This window comes from Homarus americanus, unplaced genomic scaffold, assembly GCF_018991925.1.
Source record: "Homarus americanus isolate GMGI-L3 unplaced genomic scaffold, GMGI_Hamer_2.0 scaffold23518, whole genome shotgun sequence".
NCBI lineage: Eukaryota > Metazoa > Arthropoda > Malacostraca > Decapoda > Nephropidae > Homarus > Homarus americanus.
Window position 1 is genome coordinate 610,522 of NW_024745451.1, and position 24,175 is coordinate 634,696.

The following is a 24,175-nucleotide window of genomic DNA, read 5'->3' on the forward strand; positions in this document are numbered from 1 at the left end:
TACCAGTCAGAAAACGAATCAAGTTCCTACTGAAATAAGACCTCTCTGGTAAACCTTCAGGGCACGGGGGACCTACCTATATATATATATATATATATATATATATATATATATATATATATATATATATATATATATATATATATATATATATATATATATATATATATATATATATATATATATTAGATAGTAATGAGGAATAATATCATGAATATTTTTCGTGGAGTATTTTTTTTTTCGTGTTCCAGTTATCATGTTTACCAAATCTATCTATCTATTTATCTGTCTATCTGTCTATCTCCCTTGTTTCTATGGAAGGGGGTAAGGAAAATAGAAGGAAAAATAGACGAAAGGGTAGGGAAAGACGTGGGACAGGAAGAGGAGGAGGAGGAGGCGTGGGCGAGTAAGGGGTGAGGAGGCAATAGAAAGAGGAGAGAATAGTGAGGTGGTGGAGGTAGGAGAAAGAGTGTATCGAGGAAGGGAAGGAGGAAATTAAAGAAATATCAGAGGTGAGAAGTGTGACGTCAGACATAGGGAAGTTACGTCATAAATTGGAAGCGTGACCCCAGAGGAAAAAAACCCAGGGCGTCATAGAACTGAATGACGTCATGAAGCTGCGTGACGTCAGGGAGTTAATTGATGTCATCGATCGGCAAGAGAGAAAAACAGATGATAAGTAATAAAAACAAAAGAGCATCGAGAGGAGAACAAAAAAAGGATAAAAATGGCGTCAAGGATAAAAATAAACAAACCCGGTGCAAGAAAAAAGAGAAATGTCAAGAGGGGAAATAAATTGGGAGATTTTCGTAAATGTTAGAAATAAGAAATACACAAAACAACATTGCTATGGCCACCGAGGAGGAGGAGGAGGATAGCCACAAGGAGCTCTCAAGTACCCACAACCACTCACAAGTGTGTACAGGTGCGCGTGAGTACCTAATGAGCTTTCCTCCTCACTCCTCTAAGGCACGACAGGTGTGGTTGACAGGTGCCAAGACTGTCTCCCTCAACCCAACACACGTGGGAGGGAGACTGTGTTGCGTGGTACCTTGTGTTGTGTGGGGTGAATGACTCTTCTCTGGTGTGTGTGTGTGTGTGTCTCAACCCAGGTAAGTGTCCAACCGGGTGTTTCATTAATGCTGTTTACCTGTGATGGAAGACCCACACCCACCCACACCCACCCACATACTCGTACACCTACATGCAAGAACATACATGACCTTCGTAAATCCCCTATATACGTGTACACATCACACACCCACACATTCACCAACACACCCACTCTCCCATCAACACACTCACTCTCCCACCAACACACCCACACATTCACCAACACACCCTCACACCACAACACACCCACACGTCCCCCACCAACACACCCCCCCTACCAAAACACCCACAACACGTCCCCCACCAGCACACCCACACGTCCACCACCAACACACCACACACCCACACACGTCCACACACGTCCACCACCAACACGTCTCACCAACACCTACCAAACACCACCACCAACACACCCTCATACCACAACACACACCCCCCACCAACACACCCAGGACCAGAGAGGTGAAGACAACACCCAACTGTCCCCTCATATATAACTCGCTACCTGGGACCACACCTCCCCCACCTGTTACGTCACGGTACCCCCCCACCGACGAAACTGCAACACGTCATCAAACTTTCCTCGCCAACAGTGACGTCACAGAACGAACCATGATGTAATATTGACCTCCATTCATCTTCTCTCTCCCGATATACTGACCTACGAGACCGCTGAAGACTCCATACTAGTGACGTCATGGTTTGGTATTTTCCCCTCCTGGTGACGTCATGGGTTTGGTTCTCCTCATACTAGTGACGTCATTGAGGGTTTCTACCACATTGATGACGTCATAGAAGGGTTCCACCACATTGATGACGTCACAGAGGGGGTCTTGTACCTATGGCCAGTTAACTACAGCGCCATCTTCAGGACTTAGGGTTGGCTTCCACGGCCCACCACGGTAATAATTTTTTCGGGGTAACTTTATTAATTCTCTTAGTGTGTTTATAAATAACTCTAAGGACTTATTATTATGTCCTTCCTAACAATGATAAAAGATCTTATATGAGACAATATGACACAACAGACGAAGAATTATAATAACCCTACTGAGACAACAGGAGTCATAGTGTTCATTCTGAAATTTACCGACCAAACCGTATAGATATTTTTTGGGGGTGAGGGGGGGGCTGTGGGGGGTGGTAGTGTGTTGTATAGTCAGGGTCGTGTTACAAAATTATGGTAGGTCAGGTCAGAGGTCACATCAATATTGGTAGGGTCAAATTTGGTGACCTTTTTTTTTTTTCAAATACACAAGATACATATAGTTTGTCATATATAAACATACTGATGGGTTAAAAAGCGCGCGCGCGCACACACACACACACACACACACACACACACACACATTAAAAAATCACAAAAACACACAAAACTCCACCCAAATCACACAAACAAACACAAACAAACACTATAATACCACAAAACTAATCACTATCAATAATACAAACACACAGACAAACAACTTCAAGAAGGGCAAGTAAAGCCTCTAGAGTCTATAAGACAACAACTATGACTTATCAAGGCTAATGTACAAGACTTTAGTAGTAGTAGTAGTAGTAGTAGTAGTAGTAGTAGTAGTATTTTGACAAAAAAGTAGCTATAGCGCAGGAGGTGGGCGTCGAACTGGTTAACTACGTTACCGGGATATGTTATAAATGGCTCTTGGTAACAAAATGGGTAACTCCAGGATGCTAATGTTTCAAGGTAATGGTTACCAGTAGATGGTTTGCCCTCCCAATGCGTGTGTGGCTATTCCTATGATGGCGATCACGCCATGGTTTGCAAGAAGGGGGCTTCATATGCATGAGGCATGACGAGGTAAGGGATCTCACAGCAAATATGTTGAAGGAAACCTGCCGGGACGTCATGGTAGAACCGACCCTCCTTCCACTGGATGGCGAGATCCTCCAACACAGGACTTCAAACACATCTAACGAAGCCCGTGTGGACGTCAGTGCTCGAGGATTCTGGACGCCGGGACAGCGAGCCTTCTTCGACATCAGGATTTTTGATCCCATGGCCGTTTGTCACCGTAACCTAGCTCTCGATGCTGCACATAGGAGGAACGAGAACGACAAGAGAAGGGCATATGGGGAGAGAATTCAAAATGTCGATCAAGGCAGCTTCACTCCGCTAGTGTTCACAACCTCTGGTGGGATGGGCCCAAGCGCAAGATGTTTCTACGCCAGACTCGCGGAGCTGATCTCCGAACAGAAGCAGCAGCCCAGAAGTTGTGTCACAGCCTGGATGAGATGTCGACTGTCCTTCTCTCTCCTTCGGTCGGCTTTGCTCTGCCTCAGGGGAACGAGAGCTTCTGCCCCTACTCCGTCAACTGCTGCAGATATCGACTATGAGGCTACAGTCACCGAATGCCGCATCGATCTGCGGCTCAACTAATTTAACACAGATAGGATAGTTGCTTATGTATTAGGATATTTAATATTAAGGTAAATAAATGGTGGCGAAGGTGTGGCTATTGGGGGAGGCTGGAGGCCACGTTTAAAAAAAAAAAAAAAAAAAAAAAAAAAAAAAAAAAAGTAGTAGTAGTAGTAGTAGTAGTAGCATGCAAAACAATTCTCCATCCAGCTATTTAAGAACACATCAAGCTAAGGTATAAACACAACTACTTAATAGAAACTCAAATAACAATCATGGTTTCTAATATAGTTCTCTAAGACAACGATGTGGTCTCAAATAGCCGGAGTTGAGAGAAAATCCAAACAAATCACGTACGGATGCTTGAGGTCTGGGAGGAGGGTGGTGATGGTGGGTGGTGGTGAGGTAGGTGGTGGTGGTGGTGGTGGTGGAGGATCAGGAGGAGGAGTACCTGGTAACATGATCTCCTGCTGAAGGGACGACGGAGGCTGTGGCTCTTCCTGCTCACGCTCTGGGGGGGGGGGGGCACCGCCACAGAGAGAGAGAGAGAGAGAGAGAGAGAGAGAGAGAGAGAGAGAGAGAGAGAGAGAGAGAGAGAGAGAACAGAAGATACATTAAGTCATGGATAACAAGAGTGTGCTGTCATGCAGAAAACAATAACAAATCCATAATTAGCAACAGGTACAGGTGATGAAGAATACACCTGTCATGCACTAATACATCAACCAGATAATGAATACAACAATATCTACTACATTATGAAGAAATACACTATAGTGAATAAAGTAAAGATAAATACCACAATTATAGATAATAAGGAAAGAATGTGCCAAGAATTATACGTGGCTAAAGTTTCCACAGCTATAATAAGAGATGTGAAGTTTGATATATTACTTATGGTGAAGGGAATTACTACTTAGATATACAGTACATAAGTAAGGAAGGAGCTAATTACCATGCATTTTTTTATCTGGACAGAGAGGTAGTAGGTGCCACGTGTACATACATACATACATACATAGGACAGAGAGGTAGAAGACATATACATACATAAATTTAGTTGTCAGGTCATGTCATCCACCAGATCATGTCATCCATTAGATCATGTCATCCACCAGGTCATGTCACCCACCAGGTCATGTCACCCACCAGGTCATCATGTCACCCACCAGGTCATAGCCACCCCACCAGGTAAGACAGGTGGTAGCAGAGGGTCTCCAGGTAAGTGGAGGTGAATCGTCATGTGTGTACCTGGTCTCAGGGAGGGGGGAGAGTTTTAAAGGTACTTGGAGGTGGCACGACGTAGGTAATTGGGAGGGAAGGTGTCAGAACTATCACCACTGCCACCACCACACCAAAACATCACCACCACACCATAGCATCACCCGCCACATCAACACCTTCAGGAGGGCGTGGCAGGTGTGACAGTAATGACAGGTGTAGGCAGGTGTTGACAAGTGGCCAAGCGAAGATCCTCCTAAAAAAAATGTACACACACACACACACTGTACACCAGCCTGAGATCCACCTTTTCTCTTCCTTCCTTCCTTCCTTCTCCCTCCTCTTCCTTCCCTGTCTCCTTTCTTCTCTCCCCTTCTTCCCCCCCCAGTGAGAGGTAGGTGTCATGAGGGAAAGTTGACAGACAGTTTGACACTCGAAGGAGGTGCTGAGGGACAGAGCCTGGCAGGAAGGAGGAGGAGGAGGGAAAGGGAGGAAGGAGGAGGAGGAGGAAGAGGGCTAGGACATTACACACACACACACACACACACACACACACACACACACACACACACACATATCAATAACCCAAGTTAAAACCAACAATAATAACAGAATAACTACAATAATTGTCTTCCTTGCACCAGGTAAATCATTGTCCAGGTGTATATAAATAATAATTAACGAGACGCTAAAGTGCTTGAGTGCGCACGCAAAAAAAAAAACATCACACAAGAATATATAGTTTATTTTTAGACACGTAATTATATGGTGTTAATAATACCTCTTAATGAAATAAGTTATGGTAATGGGTTGGTCTTTAGAGTACGAGGATAATCCCTTGAGTACTATGGTTTAACGTGTTGAGTACAATGATGGTTTTAACCTTTTTGAGTACGACATCGCTTTGATCCTTTGAATACGATGAATTAATCCCTTGAGTACGATAATTTAGTTCCTTGAGTACGAAGATTTAACCCTTTGAATACAACGTTATCGTACTCAAGGGGTCAAGTCATTGTACTCAAGGGATTAAATCATCGTACTTCCAGTTAGCAGTTACCTACAGTCACTACCACCAGTCAGCTACCTTCAGTCGATAGCATCAGTCAGTTACCTTCAATCAGTAGCACCAGTCAGTTACCTTCAGTCACTACCACCAGTCAGCTTAACAGTTATAACTGGGGTCATCACCTGGGTTACATTAGGACAATTCGATACCCTCCCTCCAGGTCAACGGCCCTATGAATATTTAATGATCCTCTGGCCAGTGTGGAGGGAGGGAGGGAGGGAGGGAATGAAGGTGGAATGGAGGGAAGGAAGGAGGAATAGAATGACGGTGAAGGGACAGAGAGAGAGAGAGAGGTAGGTGAGCCAGGTATGGACAGGAAGGGATGGAGGTGAGGGAGGGTTGGGAAATGGCGCAGTCAGGTTGATATGGACAAAGGTCAAAGTTTATATACCCGGAAAAATTTGGGAGGGAGGGAGGGAGGGAGGGAGAGTGGAAGGGAGTTTCGGAAAGATAAAGGAAGAGGATGAAAGAAGAGCCAAGGAAGAGGAGAGAGGGAGGGAGGGAGGGAAGAGGATTGTTGTCATGTAAAAGGAACCACAACAAATCCACATCCACCTTCACCACACAAACACATACAATCATCATCTTCACCACAACACCTCCAGCCCATCCAAAAAAAAAAAAAGAGTTAATCACAAAGACACAACAGACTACTCAACAAACACACGATCCCACTTGTATGTAAAGCTTACCTGGTGTAGACTCTTGGCTGTTGAGTCTGTCGAGCTCTCTAGCGGAGTACAGAGGCGTGTTAACTTGATAGGTGTTGTTGAAAAGAGAATAATCCACGGCATACTCCCCCATATCCTTGCTAAACGTCACTAGGGGCTCGAAGCGGTACCCCCATAGGATCTCATTGGGTAGATAGGACGATCTAGCTTGGGTGGTCATACCTGTAGGAGTCGTCGACGAAGGAAGAAAAAAAGAGAAAGGAAAAAAAGGTGGTGAGTGAGGTGTTTCCTGAGATGGTTATGATGACTTATGATCTACATACAGGACAGATGTTGATGGGAGTTTTGATGCGTTCCTAACTACACTGATTTATGGGTTCAAACGTTCTAACTACACTGATTTTGGGTTCAAACGTTCTAACTACACCGATTTATGGGTTCAAACGTTCTAACTACACTGATTTATGGGTTCAAACTTTCTAACTACAATGATTTATGGGTTCAAACGTTCTAATTACACTGAATTATGGGTTCAAACGTTCTAATTACAATAATTTATAGGTTCAAGCGTTCTAACTACACTGATTTATGGGTACAAACGTTCTAACTACACTGATTTATGGGTTCAAACGTTCAAATAATATTAATTTATGGGTTCAAACGTTCTAATACCACAAATTCGGGGTTCAAACGTTCCAACAACACTGATTTGTAGGTTCAAACGTTCTAATTTCACTGATTTATGTGTTAAAACGTTCTCCTAACACTAATTTATAGATTCAAACGTTCCACCGACACCTCAAGTAACACCATAAGAGGTTCAAGCACAGCAACAACAAGTAGCACATACTGTAAACTAACCTGTCGACTCAATAACACCCTCGAGTATGACGACGATCTCAAACTTCTCTCTGAGCAGGTCGTGGGCGGACAGGTCATAGAGAGGTGAGTTCTCGTTGATCTTGTGCACGATGGTCATGGGCCAGATGAAGAAAATCCGATCTTCACCGATATCGTAACCCACATCGAGCTCGTATTGGAAGAATGGTAAGATTTCCCCCTCTCTCGTTACTCTCTTCCGGATAAGTTGGGCCCTCACGTGTGCTTCGATAATGTGGGATTTCCTCATGTCTCCTACACGGAAGAGGAGACACATTTCACCGTCACGGACACATAGACACGCATTCCTGGAGAACATCAACGTCTGTGTCCGTTTTTTGGGTCGTGATAATTTGGCGAAGACGATGCCGACCATAAATGCCTGTGTGGGGAAGAGAGAGAGAGAGAGTGAGTGAGTGAGACGTGGTGGGTGTTGAGGTGGGGTGGAGAGAGAGAGAGAGAGAGAGAGAGAGAGAGAGAGAGAGAGAGAGAGGAGGTAATAAATATGACAATAGTATGACAGACAATTCCAGAAAGTGCTCATCAACTACCACACACACACACACACACACACACACACACACAGTAATTACCATGAGCATCACACCTTGACACCACCACCAAAACACAGAGTTGCCTCATTTACGTGTGGTTATGTCAGGTGAATATTTCAACAGGTTTCACCACAGGGTTCCCAGTCATGTGTTAGTTACCCGAGTCCTACATATCCTCAAAGTGAACCATTCTTAACTTTTATTTAACCCCGAGAGATGTGAAGGATCCCCGTAGCTAACTGAGTGAGAAATATTATACAGAAAACAACAAGTAATTTGAGAGAGAGAGAGAGAGAGAGAGAGAGAGAGAGAGATAAGGGAATAATAGGGAGGAGGAGGTGTTTAACATTTATGCAAGAACTAAAGTCTTACTGAAACACCTGTGATATAGAGACACCTGTGATGAAGGAACACCTGTGACTAAATAACACACTATGGAACACATATTTGACTTAACAACACACTTATGACTCAAACACACCTGTGACTCAACAATACACTCTCATGTGACTCAAAAACACACCTGTGACTCAAAAATACACACCTGTGACTCAACAACACCTGTGACTCAACAACACACCTGTGACTCAAAAATACACACCTGTGACTCAACAACACACACCTGTATCATAACACCTGTGATGCTCTGGATGCACATGACAAATATGGCCTCGGGACACTTCTCGGTGGTGTGTCTGGAGCCGTAGCCGATGGTGTGCTGAGTCTCCACGCTGAAGAGGAAACAGGACGTGAAGCCGAAGATATTGAACACACACGGCGTCCACCTGGGGGAGGAAGAGCCACCTGATTACACCTGGGTAGAGGAATCTTAAGTTAATTTCACCCATAACTCGCTTCTCATATTTACCGGGACTGTAACTTGCCTCTCACACACTATAACTGACCCCCCCCCTTCCTTCCCACACACACTATAACACCACGTTCCCTTTATACTTACTGGGAATCGGTCTGTTTGCCGGGAAGGTTCTGCTCGTCGAAGTCACCGTGGACATAGGCGATGAGCCACCACACCACAGCGAACATAAGCCACGAGCTGATGAATGACATAGCGAACACCAACAGCGTCCACCGCCACTGTAAATAACAACACAACCTACGTCAGATGTAGAAACAAAAGACGGATGATACTTTTTTTTATTCTAGATATTTGAAAAACAAAAGGCGAAAGATTCTTATTTTTTTATCTGAATAACAAAATACAAATGATTCTGTTTTTAATCTTAATAACAAAAGACAAACGAATCTTTTTTCTTTAAATCTCAGTAACAATAGCCGAGCGATTCTTATCTTTATATCTGAATAACAAAAGACTAATGATTCTGTTTTTAATCTTCATAACAAAAGACAAACGAATCTTTTTTCTTTAAATCTCAATAACAATAGCCGAGCGATTCTTTTTTTATATCTGAATAACAAAAGATTAACGATTCTGTTTTTTAATCTAAATAACAAAAGACAAACAATCCTTATTTTTTAGATATCTGAAAAAAAACCCAAACGTAATCATTTTAATGTTTGTAATCGACAAGAAATTATTATTTATGTTTACACCACAGAATAAAATATTGAGAATTACTAATTATTAAGAGGACAATGTTTACTTTGTGATGTGTTTACCTGTCCGAAGTGTTTGAGGATAATGTTTAATGGTTAAATAATAGTTTGAGGATAATGTTTAATGGTTAAATAATAGTTTGAGGATAATGTTTAATGGTTAAATAATAGTTTGAGGATAATGTTTAATGGTTAAATAATAGTTTGAGGATAATGTTTAATGGTTAAATAATAGTTTGAGGATAATGTTTAATGGTTAAATAATAGTTTGAGGATAATGTTTAATGGTTAAATAATAGTTTGAGGATAATGTTTAATGGTTAAATAATAGTTTGAGGATAATGTTTAATGGTTAAATAATAGTTTGAGGATAATGTTTAATGGTTAAATAATAGTTTGAGGATAATGTTTAATGGTTAAATAATAGTTTGAGGATAATGTTTAATGGTTAAATAATAGTTTGAGGATAATAAAGTCATTAGTTCCCAAGGCCACACTACAATACCAGGATATCGTAGGAAATATAGCACAACACAATACCTGGATATCAACAAGCGTGGTGAAGATGTCCTGTAGGTACCGTCGGCGCCTCTTGGCAACGTTGGACGGGGATACATTACACTCGCCGTTTTTCTGCACCACTCTCTTGCGCATCTTCTTGCTGCTGATGCGTGTGTGTCTGTACCTGCCGACATCAAAAATCTGGATTACTTATGGATTCTCAATAAGCGGGATAAGAAGGCGAGATAATTAAGTAAGATTTTTCCTGGATTTTTATTTTTATATTTTGGGGGAGGTGGATTCAATTTTGGATTTTTCACCAACCCAAAACCAAATAAAAAAGTGGATTGATTTGTAATTAAAGAGATTTGATTGTTGGATTAGGATGTTATTGAATGATTGTGTGTGAAATATTAAGTTTATTCGAATTATTTATGTAAACCCAGAGTTTATTAGATTAAACAGATTTTAACAGTTTACTGTAAATATGAAAATTTGTATAAATCTTTCGTTACTTTATTAACGTCAAAACATTTTTTTTTCTGGGATACAAATAGTTTTTAATGTCCAGGTTTTTATGATGGTCAACCTTACGACTAAATATAGTATAGAAGGGGTTGTGTTGTCTTAATACTATGTCCGGGTTAAATGAGTGATTTAGAGTACGGGTTGCAGTGTTGTGAGAGAACTTGAGGAGATTCTCGTGGTTTGTGAGTTTAGAGGCAGAAGATACAAAGCGTGGAGTGTAAAGATGGAAAATACATCCAATAACATGTAGAAATGGGAATCAGATACAAAAAAATTATTCACACTAAATATGGCAATAGTTCACAACAGCGCTCATGAGAAGAAACAACTTTCGGGGAAAAAATCTATAGATGAAAATTATTTCTTATTTCTCAAATAAAAATAAATAGTTTGAGGAATTACGACTTTCCTACTTTAGTATTTCTCTAGTTATTGTTAAGATCCGGCGGGAAAGTGAGGGGAGCTGCCTTCTTGACGGTTAAGCGACCTTCCTAGCGAACGTTAAGTACAAGCTATTAATAACATAATAACACCCTAACCAACCTAACCTAATCTAAAATAATGCACTACCATCCTTTGATAGGTACGTTAGGTTGGGTTAGGTAGGTTAGTTAAGGTTTGGTTGGTTGGTTTATCTTATTTTCGAGAAAAAAATAGCTAGTCGCTGGGAAACGTTCGCGGGCATGATGTATAAAACGCTGGCCCGGACAAAATCGCCACACTAATAACACGAATATTTCCTTAATACCTCGTCGTTTGTTGGTATATTAACTCAAAAAATAAAATTTAAGAATGTCTGTACATATATATTTAAAAGTTACAACCAGTTTTCCGAGTTTATGTAACAGCAGCATTAATAACTGTGAGAAGTTGATTTGTCTTATAACGCTTGCGTAAACAGCTGACAATGGCGGCGTCAAACTCGAAACAAAAAGTAGGAAAGTTACAATTACTCCAAACTATTTTTTTTTTAATATTCAAGAGATAAGAAACATTCCTTTCTATATAAATTTTTCCTCCGGGTTTCTTCTGACGAGCGCTGTTATACACTATTACCCTCAACACTACTACCAATGCAGGTTATTGCTTAAACTATCAAGTGAATAACTTAAAATAGGTAATGCAAATATTGACCTGTGATATAAAGGATCCATAATAATATAACTTAATGTAAAAGATAAATGTATTCAACTCATTGCCTCTAAATGTAGTCATGTTGCCTCAGTGCCATTATGCTACCTTAGTTGCCATTATTCCTAACCCCAGTGCCATTTTCCTAACCCAGTGTCGTTATTATTAAACCCAGTGCCATTTTTCTAAACTTCAGTGCCATTATTCTTAACCCCAGTGTCATAATCCTAACCCCAGTGCCATTATTATTAACCCCAGTACCATTTTTCTAAACCCCAGTGCCATTATTATTAACCCGTGTCATAATCCTAACCCCAGCGTCATAATCCTAACCCCAGTACCATTATCCTAACCCCAGTGCCACTATTCTTAACCTCCGTGCCATTATCCTTACCCGTGTCATTATTCTTACCCCCATGCCATTATCCAAACCCCAGTGCCATTATTCTTACCCCCATGCCATTATCCAAACCCCAGTGCCATTATTCTTACTCCCCGTACCACTATCCTAACCCCAGTGCCATTATTCTTAAACCCCGTGCCATTATCCTTACCCCAGTGCCATTATTCTTAACCCCCGTGCCATTATCCTTACCCCAGTGCCATTATTCTTACCCCAGGACCATTATCCTTACCCCAGTGCCATTATTCTTACCCCAGGACCATTATCCTCACCATAGTGCCACCCATCCTGTAAACCTTTAGTGGTAACCCTGCTAAAATTACTAACCAATCTAGGAGTTATCTTGGCACCCCTGAGCCAGTAGTGCCAACCTAGCGAGACACCTTGTAGTGCCACAAACCGAGCGTCAGGTGAGGTGTGTGCTTGTTAATTAGTTACCTGAGATAATTAAGGGAGGTTCAACACATCTCTGGGATCAAAAGAGGCTGCCAACTGTGCTCTTTTTTCTGTCTGTCTGTCTGTTTGTGTTTGTCTCTGTCCATGTCTCTCTTTCTCTCTGTTTGTTTTCTCTGTCTGTCTGTCTATCTGTCACTGTGTGTGTGTGTGTGTGTGTTTGTTTGTTTCCGGGAATCCAATTGTATATTTCTATTCATTTACAATTAATTTCTTATCAACATTATTACGAATCACGCCATCTATTGTGTCATGATCTAACTACCCAGCACTACCGAGCAACGCCATCTAGGGACGCGACCCGAGTATGACTAGTCTTAGTCACCACTCCGGGTTTCCTTTCTCCATATCCTGGTTGTTGAATCACCCCCTCCAACTCTTCCTCATCAGCTCCGGATCGAGGAGAGTTCAGTTCACCCTGGGAAGTGACCACACTTGGATTACATATCCTGGAAACCTACGGCACAGTGACTACCTACCATCTTCTTCAATACTCAGCCCTACTCGTCAGACACTTCAGCACCGCACGTGAGTATTGTAACCCTATATTACCTCCCACCTCCACTTGTTTCAGATTGTTGTATGTTGTATAAATATGTATATACTGTTAAGCCAATGTTGCGTATGTTTAAGTTAAGTATGGTTAAGGGTAAATTATAGAAAGCTGGATATTTTGTTAAGGAATTTATTGTACTTTATTATACACAACAAAAACTCGCATCCTTTGTCTACCCTTTTATAGTCCGATTGTCTTTGTTTGTTTAGTTTTTTTATTGTTGTTGCCTGTTGGGATCTGCGTAGACTTTTAACCATATTCTAAACCAGTTTCTAAATCCCCAACTCGTAACAACATTATATTAAAAATAGAAAAATAAGAAGATAAATCTTGAACATAATAATAAATTGTATCACACATACACACACCACCAACTCTTAATATAAAAGAAGCCACTATCAAGCCATTAAGTAATACACCAATAATGCCAGTGTATTATTTTGGTGTTAAGTTCTTTCATTATTATGTTTTAGTAACTTGTAATTTGGGTTCGTCTATGTAGCACCCTCAAACACCACATATAATGAGACTTGGAAGGCTCATGTGTTGTCGTTTGTCCTTATGTTCTGTTATACATACAAAAAGAGGAGAAAAAATGAACGTCAACATTACTATAGGGAGAGAAAGGAATAAACAAAAAACAAATGAACATAAAAATTACTATAGGGAAAGAAAAGAATAAAAAAAAATGAGCATCAAAATTACTATAAGGAGCGAACAGAATAAAAAACAAATGAGCATAAAAATTACTATACGTAGAGATAATAAATCAAACGAGCATCAAAATTAATATAAGGATAGAAAAGAATAAAAAAAATGAGCATCATCTTTACTTCACTTATACCCTCGTTTATAATATGCCAATGATATAATAGTGTTGAATTTTGGATTGAATTTAACAACGAAAAAAAAAATGCTCTTTGTTATGTTAGGAGAATTGTCCTCAGTTCAGGCTATTTATTGTAGTGATATGAGAGAAAGATAAAGCAATTTAGTTTTGTTATTCTGTATGACTGGACGTGATAAGGAGTCGACCTTCAGTTTTCGCGGGTTTTATTTCTGGCTATTCACCGTGTTTATTATTCTTGTTTATTATTACTATCATCATTTTTGCTTATTATTACTGTTATTTTTTATTATTATTATTATTATTATTATTACTATTATTACTATTATTACTATTATTATTGTTACTATTATTATTACAGTCTTTGTTAATAGTGAGCTTCAAGGTCGTGTTGTGATTTGTGTTGTGTTAATTTCTTTCGTACTGTCTAGTGTGGTGGTGAGAGTAGTGGTGGTGATGGTGGTAGTGGTGATGGTGGTAGTGGTAGTGGTGATGGTGGTAGTAGTGATGGTGGTAGTGGTGATGGTGGTAGTGGTGATGGTGGTAGTGGTGATGGTGGTAGTAGTGATGGTGGTAGTGGTGATGGTGGTAGTGGTGGTAGTGGTGATGGTGGTAGTGGTGATGGTGGTTGTGGTGGTGTTGGTTGTTAAGGTTTTAAAGTTAGGCTAGGTCATGTCTCCTCCTCCTCCTCTTAGCTTTCAGTTTAATAGCCTTTTATTGAAGCGTTTTTATGGCCCAGTTTTTATTACACACCAAGAGACGATAAACTACGAACGATGAATTAAGGGAATGCGGCGAGGAAAAGGTAAATAAAAGTGTAGAATAAAATAAACAGTTAAAGTAGCCACAGTCAACACGCAAGGTGAGAGGCATTTGTTTCTGTCGACCCCAAATGTAAACACGAAGCGCAAGAGGTCGTCCGGCAATACTCACTTTGGGACGTAGAACGAGGACTTTTTCTGACGTCAGGGGCGGGGTGGGGGGCACACACACACACACACACACATGCTTGCTTGCTACTCCAAAAGGTTCAACCAAAGTGTAATGATCTCAAAGCAAGCATAGATACGCACAACCAACCCACGCAAGCACAGACAGGACTGATTACTTACACACACACACACACACACAAACCACTGCGTCAAACACGCCATGTTATTACCAAGATAAGATTATGGCTTGCTGCAAGAACCAGAGGTGGGGGTATGTGAGAGGGGGAGGCGAGGTGGTGGGGGAGAGGGAAGGGGGAGAAGGGGGAAAGGTGTGGGAGGGGAGAAAGGGGAGGGTGGGAGGGAAGATAGATGTGGACAAAGGAGGATGAGGAGGAAGGAGCAGAAAGAGGAAGAGGGAAGTAAGGAAACGGTGAGGGGAAGGGGTAAGTGAAGATGGAGGAGAAAGGTGGAGATAGAGGGAGGAGAAAGAGAAGGGGTTGGGGAAGGAAGATCGGAAGGAGGAGGAGGAAGAAGAGGAGGAGAAGAAAGAGGAGGAGGAGGAGGAGAGGGCAGACTTCATGACGCCCCTACAGGTAGAGACACTCACTAGACAGGTAAAGGCTTATTCTCATACACCTGACCTTGGTACTGTCGGCTCCTTTACCCGCTACAACTCTTCTGGTCCGACAATGGCGTAGTTTAACTTGTTTCTGCGTATATATGTGTTTTTATATGATTTGCGAGTTGTGTCAAGAGCCGTAGTTATATAGGAGAGGTTGAAACAAGAACCGTGGTTATGACAGGTTGATGGGTTAAGTCAAGAACCGTAGTTATATATGACAGATAAGTCAAGAGCGGTAGCTGACAGGATGAATCAATAGCCGTAGATATACATGACAGGTTGAGTCAAAAGCCGTAGTTATACATGACAGGTTGAGTCAAAATCCGTATATACATGACAGATTGAGTCAAAAGCCGTAGTTATACATGACAGGTTGAGTCAAAATCCGTAGTTATACATGACAGATAACAATAGTGGCGTGGTGGTAATTTGTCACTTGGTGGTGTTGGGTCAGACAGTTGTGTGGTTTATTCAACAGATGTGGCGGTGTAGGTTGCTTAGTGACGTGGAGTGTCGTGGTTGTGTAAAATGATGTAGTGTCGTTAGTAATGGATTTATTCCATATACTGCACTTGTTATACACTATAACTACGTCACACACACTCACTCACTCACTCACTCTCTCACACACACACACACACACACACACACACACACACACAGCTCAGTTTCAACCAATTGTGCCCTAAATCATTGCTCTAAAGGAAAATATGACCACCTGAAGATTAACCACCGCCCTTATTTCATCATGCTAGAGTGCCTATCCTAACTTACAGGTGCCACAAGTGCCAAAAATGTGACACCCAGAGCCAACTCTCTTAATCTCTCATCAGCCGCTGCCAGGCTAGACGGGTCACTGAGTCATCTGTATGGGGGGGGTATCTCCATCATCAGAGGGGAGGAGAGGGTAGAGGAAGGGGGTGAGAGGGGGGGAGGGAGCAGAAGAGGGAGGTGAGAGGGGTGGGGAGGAAGGAGGGAGGTGAGAGTGGGAGGAGGAGAAGAGTGAGGGTGGGAGGGGTGGAGGGGGAGTGAGAGGGGGAGGAGAGTGAGGGTGAGAGGAGAGTGAGGGTAGGGAGTAGGGATGGAGAAGGGGAGGGGAGAGGGAGAATGAGGGAAAGGGGAGGGGAGGGGTGAGAGGAGAATGAGATAGGGTGAGGGGAGAGGGAGGAGGAAATGAGAGGGGAGGGGAGGAGGATAAGGGGGAGAGGAAAGTGATGGGGAGCAAAAACAGAGGTGGGGGAGAGGAAAGAGAGGGAGTGGGAAGAGTGAAAGGGAGGAGAATGAGGTGGAAGGGGAGAGTGAGGAGGAGAGGAGAGTGGTGAGGAGAGTGGTGAGGGGAGAGTAAAATTACACTTGTACAACACACCTGTACTAAAATCACACCTGTGCAACTCTTCAGGTTGACTCGTTACACCCGAGAGCTTTCGTTAAATACCATGACAGGTGCACGTACATAAAACTCCTATAATTCACAGTTGTTGATATGGTTAAATCGTGTATGTTATTGTAATCTACAAGTGAAGTTTATCAGTGTGTACTTGTGCGACTCTGTGTCCCATCATAATAATAATAATAATAATAATAATAATAATAATAATAATAATAATAATAATAATAATAATAATAATAATAATAATAATAAAATTAGCAACATCAACAACACAATGGTAAAATTTGGGCTAAACAGTGACACACACACACATCACACACACACACACCTCGCCTTTCTACCCCCACCACAACATACTACCTCCACCGACCACCAACACGAACTACCCTCATAGACATCCAAAACCCGATCCATCCTCGAGGTAAGCGAAGGTAACCTAAGTAATGTCACCTGGGGAGTTATGTAAGAGGAGGAATAATGCTCTTATCTAATTCAGTCAAGATGGAGTTAATGATCTACTTTAATAAATTATACAGAAAAAAAGGATATATTTACGTTTTAGTTTGTCCAATTAGCGTAATGTATTGACCTACTGATTGATATTTTCAGTTGATTATTGAGGTACAGGTAGACCCAAACCCAGGTGAAGAGGACGTCTCCCTCCCCGTGACTTACTGTGGCTTGGATGGTCCACCAGCACTACACCAGGCCATAACCCAGTCCTGTGTCAACCCTCCGACACGACGGCACACATGCCTATGTCAGAGCCGTCGCATATGACACAGAAAGCAGGGCAAGGTCCTCGGTAACTGTGGCATGACACTCGTCGTCAGGTGATTGCCGGAGATAATGTTGGCGACGTTCTTGTCTTGTACGAGTAGCAAGATCCAAGCTGTCGGACCCCTCTTAAACCTGAGTACTTGTCTGTACTCTCACGAGTACAGATCACTTCCTTGATCACTCAGTAACCTGAAAGGACGACCACCACTAATTCCTTTAATACAATTTTGAAACTGACCCACTTTGTGCAGCACTTTACTGCCCCGAGCCGCGGCTACTGTGCGGTGAACGGCTGTCAACACCTTCCCGACCTCTGACACTCGACAGTGCCGGAGCGCCTCCACCTCCTCCTCCACTATAACTCTTTCACTTGTCACAGGCAAGAACTCTGGCCTCGAGGGCTACGTGTACTGGAGGAGGTCTTAAGCGTACACCACTCTCAGGTCACCAGCCTCACCCAGGATGGAACAGTCCAGCTCATAACCTGTAGAGTGTAAGCAAGACCTCTGAGCACCAGTGAGCGGAGGCACCTAACTCGGGCGCGTCCACCAGGTGTGAGAGCCAACACATGAACACCTTTAACCTCGCTGCAATATTCACGGGTCAGCGCCCTGGCGCCCATTGGGTCCGTGGCTTCGGGTCTGTAGCCCAGTTATGCCTCTAATCCCAGTTTTCTGTCTACTCATCCCTGTGGTGGTGACCCCGGCGGAGACCGTCTCTTCTGAGCTGATATACAGCAAAAACTATTCAGTTGTTTGGGTCAAATCTGTATAAGCTTCTCGTCCACATCTCGCCTGACCTAAATGCTCATACAAGTTTGACTTAAGGCAACTGGATATATCCAACTAAACATCGCTGTTTCAAATAACATAACCGTGTTTAATTATCATCATCTAGTTTCCCGCAAGGTGAGGATTCCACGCAGATTCTTCATAAACCCTCATTTTTTTACGAACATCTTTAAAACCCAACTTCTATAACACCCTGAGCCGTCATGTCTCCAATCTCAAGACTCCCACTAAGCATACCATCCTAAACAGACCAAGTACATTCACTAAAAAATTATTCGGCACCCTTACGGCGTGATACAATATGACACGGGCGCCGAATAAATTTTTAGTGGGTGTACAATATGACACAACAAACGAAAGATTTTTGACAACTCACCCGAGACAACAGGAGTCGCGGTTGATCATTTAGAAATTCACCGGACCTCTCCGTGAAGCTAGCGAGTGTATCATACCTTAAACAACATCCATTAGCTTGGTGTAGCAGGACCCTCCCTCAGCGCCTCCTCTCATGATTTTAGACTCTGCTGTGTGTTCCCTATCGAGTGACAAGGTTCCCCGGTCCCTTTAAGTTCCCCCTCTCCCTATACCTCCTAGGACAGTGGGATGGCCTACTATATCTTGCCCATGTTTCATTACCCTGTGAGACCGTGGGAAGGAATACAGCCTCCACCCCCTCTTTCCTTTTCCCCTCATCCGCCTCCATCATGGTCAACTTCTTCTCTATCCTCGTAACCTTCTCGTCCTCCTTCACTCTTCATCATCGCTGTCTATTCCCTGTCACCACCATCCCAAACCTATCCACCCACCTGCCACCACCATCATCCCTAACCCACCACCACCATCCCTAACCCACCACCACCATCCCTAACCCACCACCATCATCCCTAACCCACCACCACCACCTCTGGCCCACTACATACCTCCAATTGCCACACCTTAACAGTAATACACCTCATTCATTAGTCACATCTACATAATTCTTCTCCCTAAGTAGGTTCTTTGTTTTAGTATCTCAAGAAGGTTAAATATCAGCGGTCAGATACTTTTTTTTACCCCTGATGCAGAGTCAACCAAGCAATACCTAAAGCTTCTTGTACTTTATAAACAAGAATACGAATTTCCTGTCGAATTATTAGTCTTATTTTCGTTTTTCTTGTGATTACCTGTACAACAGCTCCTGCCCCTTAGCTTATTTCACCTGATAATTAAATACTCTAACACTAAATGGAGGAGGGTTAGGTTAGGTTAAGTTGCATTATACTAGATTAGATTTGGTTAGATTAAATTAGCTTTAGATTAGATCAGGTTAACTTAAGTTGTTTAATCATCAAATGAAATAACAGGGGGGAGGGGGGGGGAGGGGCTAATCATCAGGTAATTTCTCACATGATTGGACAGTAAAGGCTCTAAGAAAAACACCAGCCATTTTTTCTTCTCGGTTTTCCTTCTCACAGTGAGAATAATCGTCTCTGAGGGGATAAATAACATATTGTCTGATCAAGTATTTATCCAGCTAGCGCTTAAGAGTTGATATACCAAGAGTTTTCTGCCACCTGGTGTAGGATGGCTGATGGATTAGCTCACCTGAGGGAAGGGAAGCTTTTTTGGCTTAACACATAGATGGATACAGACACACGCCAGGAGAAACACATACATATACGGACACGGACACACACACGGACACACACACACTAGGAGGTGTGGCGTCACACTATCTTCCCCCCCCCCGTCTGACCTACATAGTTAGTCGACCAAGAAATCCTCACGAAGGACACTGTCTGGCCATTCTTGAAGCCCTTGTTAAGAGAAGCCCCAAGAAGCACATTAAAGGACTACCACGCTAAACTAGAGAGAGAGAGAGAGAGAGAGAGAGAGAGATGACTCCTTAACCTGCAGACAACGATATACTGAACAGGACACAGAAAAATAACCAAAATCACCATATTTAGCATAAAAAACTAGTTACTTTTTTGTTTTACGAAAATAACGGTTATAACGGAAATAACAGTTATAACGGAAATAATGGTTATAACGGAAAGAAATATTTGTAACTGATAAAAATAACAAAACCATATAAAGAATTTAATGGGAAAATAATTATATAAACGGCAAATAATGAACGTAACGGAAATAGCGGCTTTAACTGAAATAACGTTTAACATAAATACCCACTTTAACGTAAATAACTTCTTTAACGGAAATAACGACTATAACCTAAATAAATTCGTTAACGGAAATAACGACTTTAACAGAAATAACGTCCTTGGTAAAATAATAACCGCTTATAAAACCAAACTTTAACGGAAATCACAATATCAACGGAAACAAACAATAAATACCTAAAAAATACACCAAAAATAACGAGATAAATTACAAAGACTCAAACACTCAATCATCTTAACCACTTGAATACGATGTCATTCCACTGAGTACTTTAAATCCTCCCATTAACTAACTAACATAAATTCTACCCCTTGAGTACGACGTTTCTTGACTTAACCACCACCACCACCTTTGAGTACAATAACACTCTACTCATGAGATCAAATCATCAGTACTCTAAAGGATTAAATACTGAAGAAAAAAAAAACCCTACACCTGACACTCAAACAAAGAGTAAATCGGTCTACAAAAGAATACCACACACACACACACCCCCCCCACACACAAAACCACCCACCCCCTCATCTCTTAAAAAACTAACTACACAAACCAAACAAAGACAATACCTCCCTCTTACCTGTGAATAATTAACCCGTACCTGAGATATGAAAAAAAAACCGAATGCGCCTATGACAAGAGAGTATGACCCCTTACCCTACCTACCTACCTCCCTCCTTCTCGTCACGTTTCTTGCCCTGTTGTTCCCGTTGAATGAAGAATCAGATACGAAGAATAACGAAGAAGGAGGAGGAGGAGATGGAAAGGTGGGCAACGAGAATCACGTTTCTTAACCTGATGCCGATGAATTAAGAATCAGACACGAAGGATAAAGGTTTTAATAGACATAACGAAGAAGGAGTAGGAGAAGGAAGGGTGGACAGTGACAAGAGAAGAATACCCCCCCACCCCCCATCACCTCCCACCACCACCTCCTCTCCTATCACGTTTCTTACCCTGATGTCGTTAAATGAAGAATTAAGAAAGGTTTTAAAAGACAAAAGAATGGTTGGTTGACGACTATTTCTGCACACACACACACACACACAGTCACACAGTCACATGTCAGGTGTTGTGTTGCGGTGTTTCTATTATGTTGTGTTGTGTGTAGGTGTAGAGAGAGAGAGAGAGAGAGAGAGAGAGAGAGAAGGAACGAAAGAAAGAGAGAGGAGAAAGAAATATAAATAAAGACATAGAGAATGATAAGATAAAAAGACAGAAGAAAAGAAGGAGAGATAAAAAGAGAGACAGACAGTGATAAAGAAAAAAAAGAGAATACAGACAAAATTGAAAAGAGAGAGAAAGAAATAAGAAGGAGAAAGAGAAAAGAGAGAGAAAGGACGAGAATGATAGAAAGTTATAAAGAGGAAGAGAGAGAGAGAGACCACACCTCCTCAGGTTCATTTCAGTCATCAATTATTCTGTCAATTAGTGGTAACCGAGTCGACTTTTCCGCCACTACCAAGCCATGATAAACTCTCTCTCTCTCTCTCTCTCTCTCTCTCTCTCGCCAACTTAAACTTGTCTTCGTCAATATTGTTGTCCTCGCCAACTTAAAACGTCCTCTTCGCCATCTTTAAACATCCTCTTCGCCATCTTTAAACATCCTCTTCGCCATCTTTAAACATCCTCTTCGCCAACTAAAACTTCCTCTTCGCCATCTTAAAACATCCTCCTCGCCAACTAAAACATCCTCTTCGCCATCTTAAAACATCCTCCTCGCCAACTAAAACATCCTCTTCGCCATCTCTAAGCATCCTCTTCGCCATCTTAAACCCTCATCTTCGCCAACTTCTTGAGACCTTCTTTGAGATATCTCGGGAATCTTCAGGTTTCTTACAAATTTCTCATCTATACATCTCTTGTTTCGTCCCTTGAGTCAGTTCACCTGGAGGTCAATTTGGCCCAGTCGTCAAAATAATTATGAAAACTTTTGACGGTGTGATCAGACCTTTGACATTAACTTGACTTGACCTGACCTGACCCAATCAGACCTGGCCTAACCTGACGTAATGCAATCTAACCAAACCCAATCAATCCTGACCTAACCCAACCTAACCTGATCTAATCCAACCTGACCTGACCTAATCCAACCTGACCTGACCTAATCCAACCTAACCTGACCTAATCCAACCTAACCTGACCTAATCCAACCTAACCTGACCTGGCTTAATTTTGAAAATAGGGCAATTTTTGTTATTAACTTATGTATTCAGTACACAGGGGAGGGGGTGAGAAAGTCAATCCTCTCATTAGCGGAAACCTCCCAATAAAGGTCAGAGCTGGCACGAATTAGTCCGGTATTGGGAGGGTTTACTGTATTCTTGTAACCTGTTGCTTTCATATATGGATACAGGAATGTCGATACAGCACTGGGTCTCCCCTTAGTGGCTGGGTGGGTGGGTGGGTGTCTGTTCCTTCATTCCTTCAATTATAGGAGACAGAGTCCTTCACCAGTCCTTCATTCCTTCAATTATAGGAGACAGAGTCCTACACCAGTCCTTCAATTATAGAAAGCAGAGAGTTTCATTCATTTCCATAAAAAGGCACCAGTCCTTCGTTCCTTCAATTATAGAAACAATAGTCATTCGTTCCTTCAATTACAGGAACAAGAATCCATCATCAACCACAATAAAATGCACCACAGTCCTTCACCAATCCTTCAATTACAAGAACCAGAGAGTCCTTCAGCCCCCCCCCTTAATCTGTCTGGCTCCCCCGTCTGGCTCCTTCGTCAAGTCCTAACAAGAGAGCCCCGGAGACCACTGTTGTCATCATCAGTCTGTGTTGACGCGTTCCAGTATAAATATATATATATATATAGAATCACTTCGTTGTTGACCTGTAAAGATTTTTACGGAGGCGCGTCTACACTGCTCGTGAACTGTGTTGTAACGTTACTGTACCCTGCTGTAATGTTACTGCATCGTGCCTGTAATGTATTGTAACGTTACTGTATCGTGCTGTAATGTATTTTAACGTTACTGTATCGTACTGTAATGTATTGTAACGTTACTGTATCGTGCTGTAATGTATTATAACATTATTGTATCGTGCTGTAATGTATTGTAACGTTACTCTATCGTACTGTACGGCTGCTGTAATGTACTGTAGGGTTTCTGTAGAGCACTATAACGTCACAGTACCTTCCTGTAACACTCATTACAGTGACTTGACGTAACTGTACTTCTCCACCACAGGACTACCACCTACATGTAACTCAGCTCTGTACCAGCTTTAAATCCACCTGAAGATCCCAATATGGCCGTACTTCTGCATAATGACTCGACCTGTGACGTCTTGGAGAGTTATATATAGATAAATCAGCGAGCGAGAGAGAGAGAGAGAGAGAGAGAGTCTTCCCTAACTCCGTATCATAAGTAAAACACCACCACCACCACCAGGTCGAGCAATGACCATCGCCAGACGTTCTCTCCTGTACAACCTATAAAACAACACCACGCTTTATGGATGGTTAGCCAGACGACTGCTTCTCCAGCCTTCTGCCTGCAGGGGCGATCTTTTCATGGTATTGATTGAGCGGTGCCACTGATAGTGCTTATTGCTGCCGCTACTACTACTACTACTACGCACAACTATCATTTATCACGAAGCTATA

At 42.1% G+C, this 24,175-nt stretch overlaps 1 protein-coding gene across 6 annotated transcripts in view; it reads right to left on the bottom strand.

Annotated features, from left to right (window-relative positions):
• LOC121878688 (G protein-activated inward rectifier potassium channel 3-like) overlaps window positions 1–24,175 on the bottom strand; it is an 87,969-nt gene that overhangs the window by 11,360 nt on the left and 52,434 nt on the right. For 4 of the 6 annotated variants that reach the window (XM_042385035.1, XM_042385036.1, XM_042385038.1 and 1 more), the window contains 6 exons: window positions 10,003–10,147; window positions 8,846–8,982; window positions 8,510–8,672; window positions 7,316–7,715; window positions 6,476–6,676; window positions 3,945–4,004 (listed from right to left, as the gene is read on the bottom strand). In XM_042385035.1, coding sequence (XP_042240969.1) covers window positions 3,945–4,004; window positions 6,476–6,676; window positions 7,316–7,715; window positions 8,510–8,672; window positions 8,846–8,982; window positions 10,003–10,147 — 1,106 coding nt within the window. Of the gene's footprint in view, window positions 1–3,944; window positions 4,005–6,475; window positions 6,677–7,315; window positions 7,716–8,509; window positions 8,673–8,845; window positions 8,983–10,002; window positions 10,148–17,500; window positions 18,154–24,175 lie in introns of those variants that run through there. The other 2 variants (XM_042385037.1, XM_042385034.1) reach the window with 2 other exon arrangements.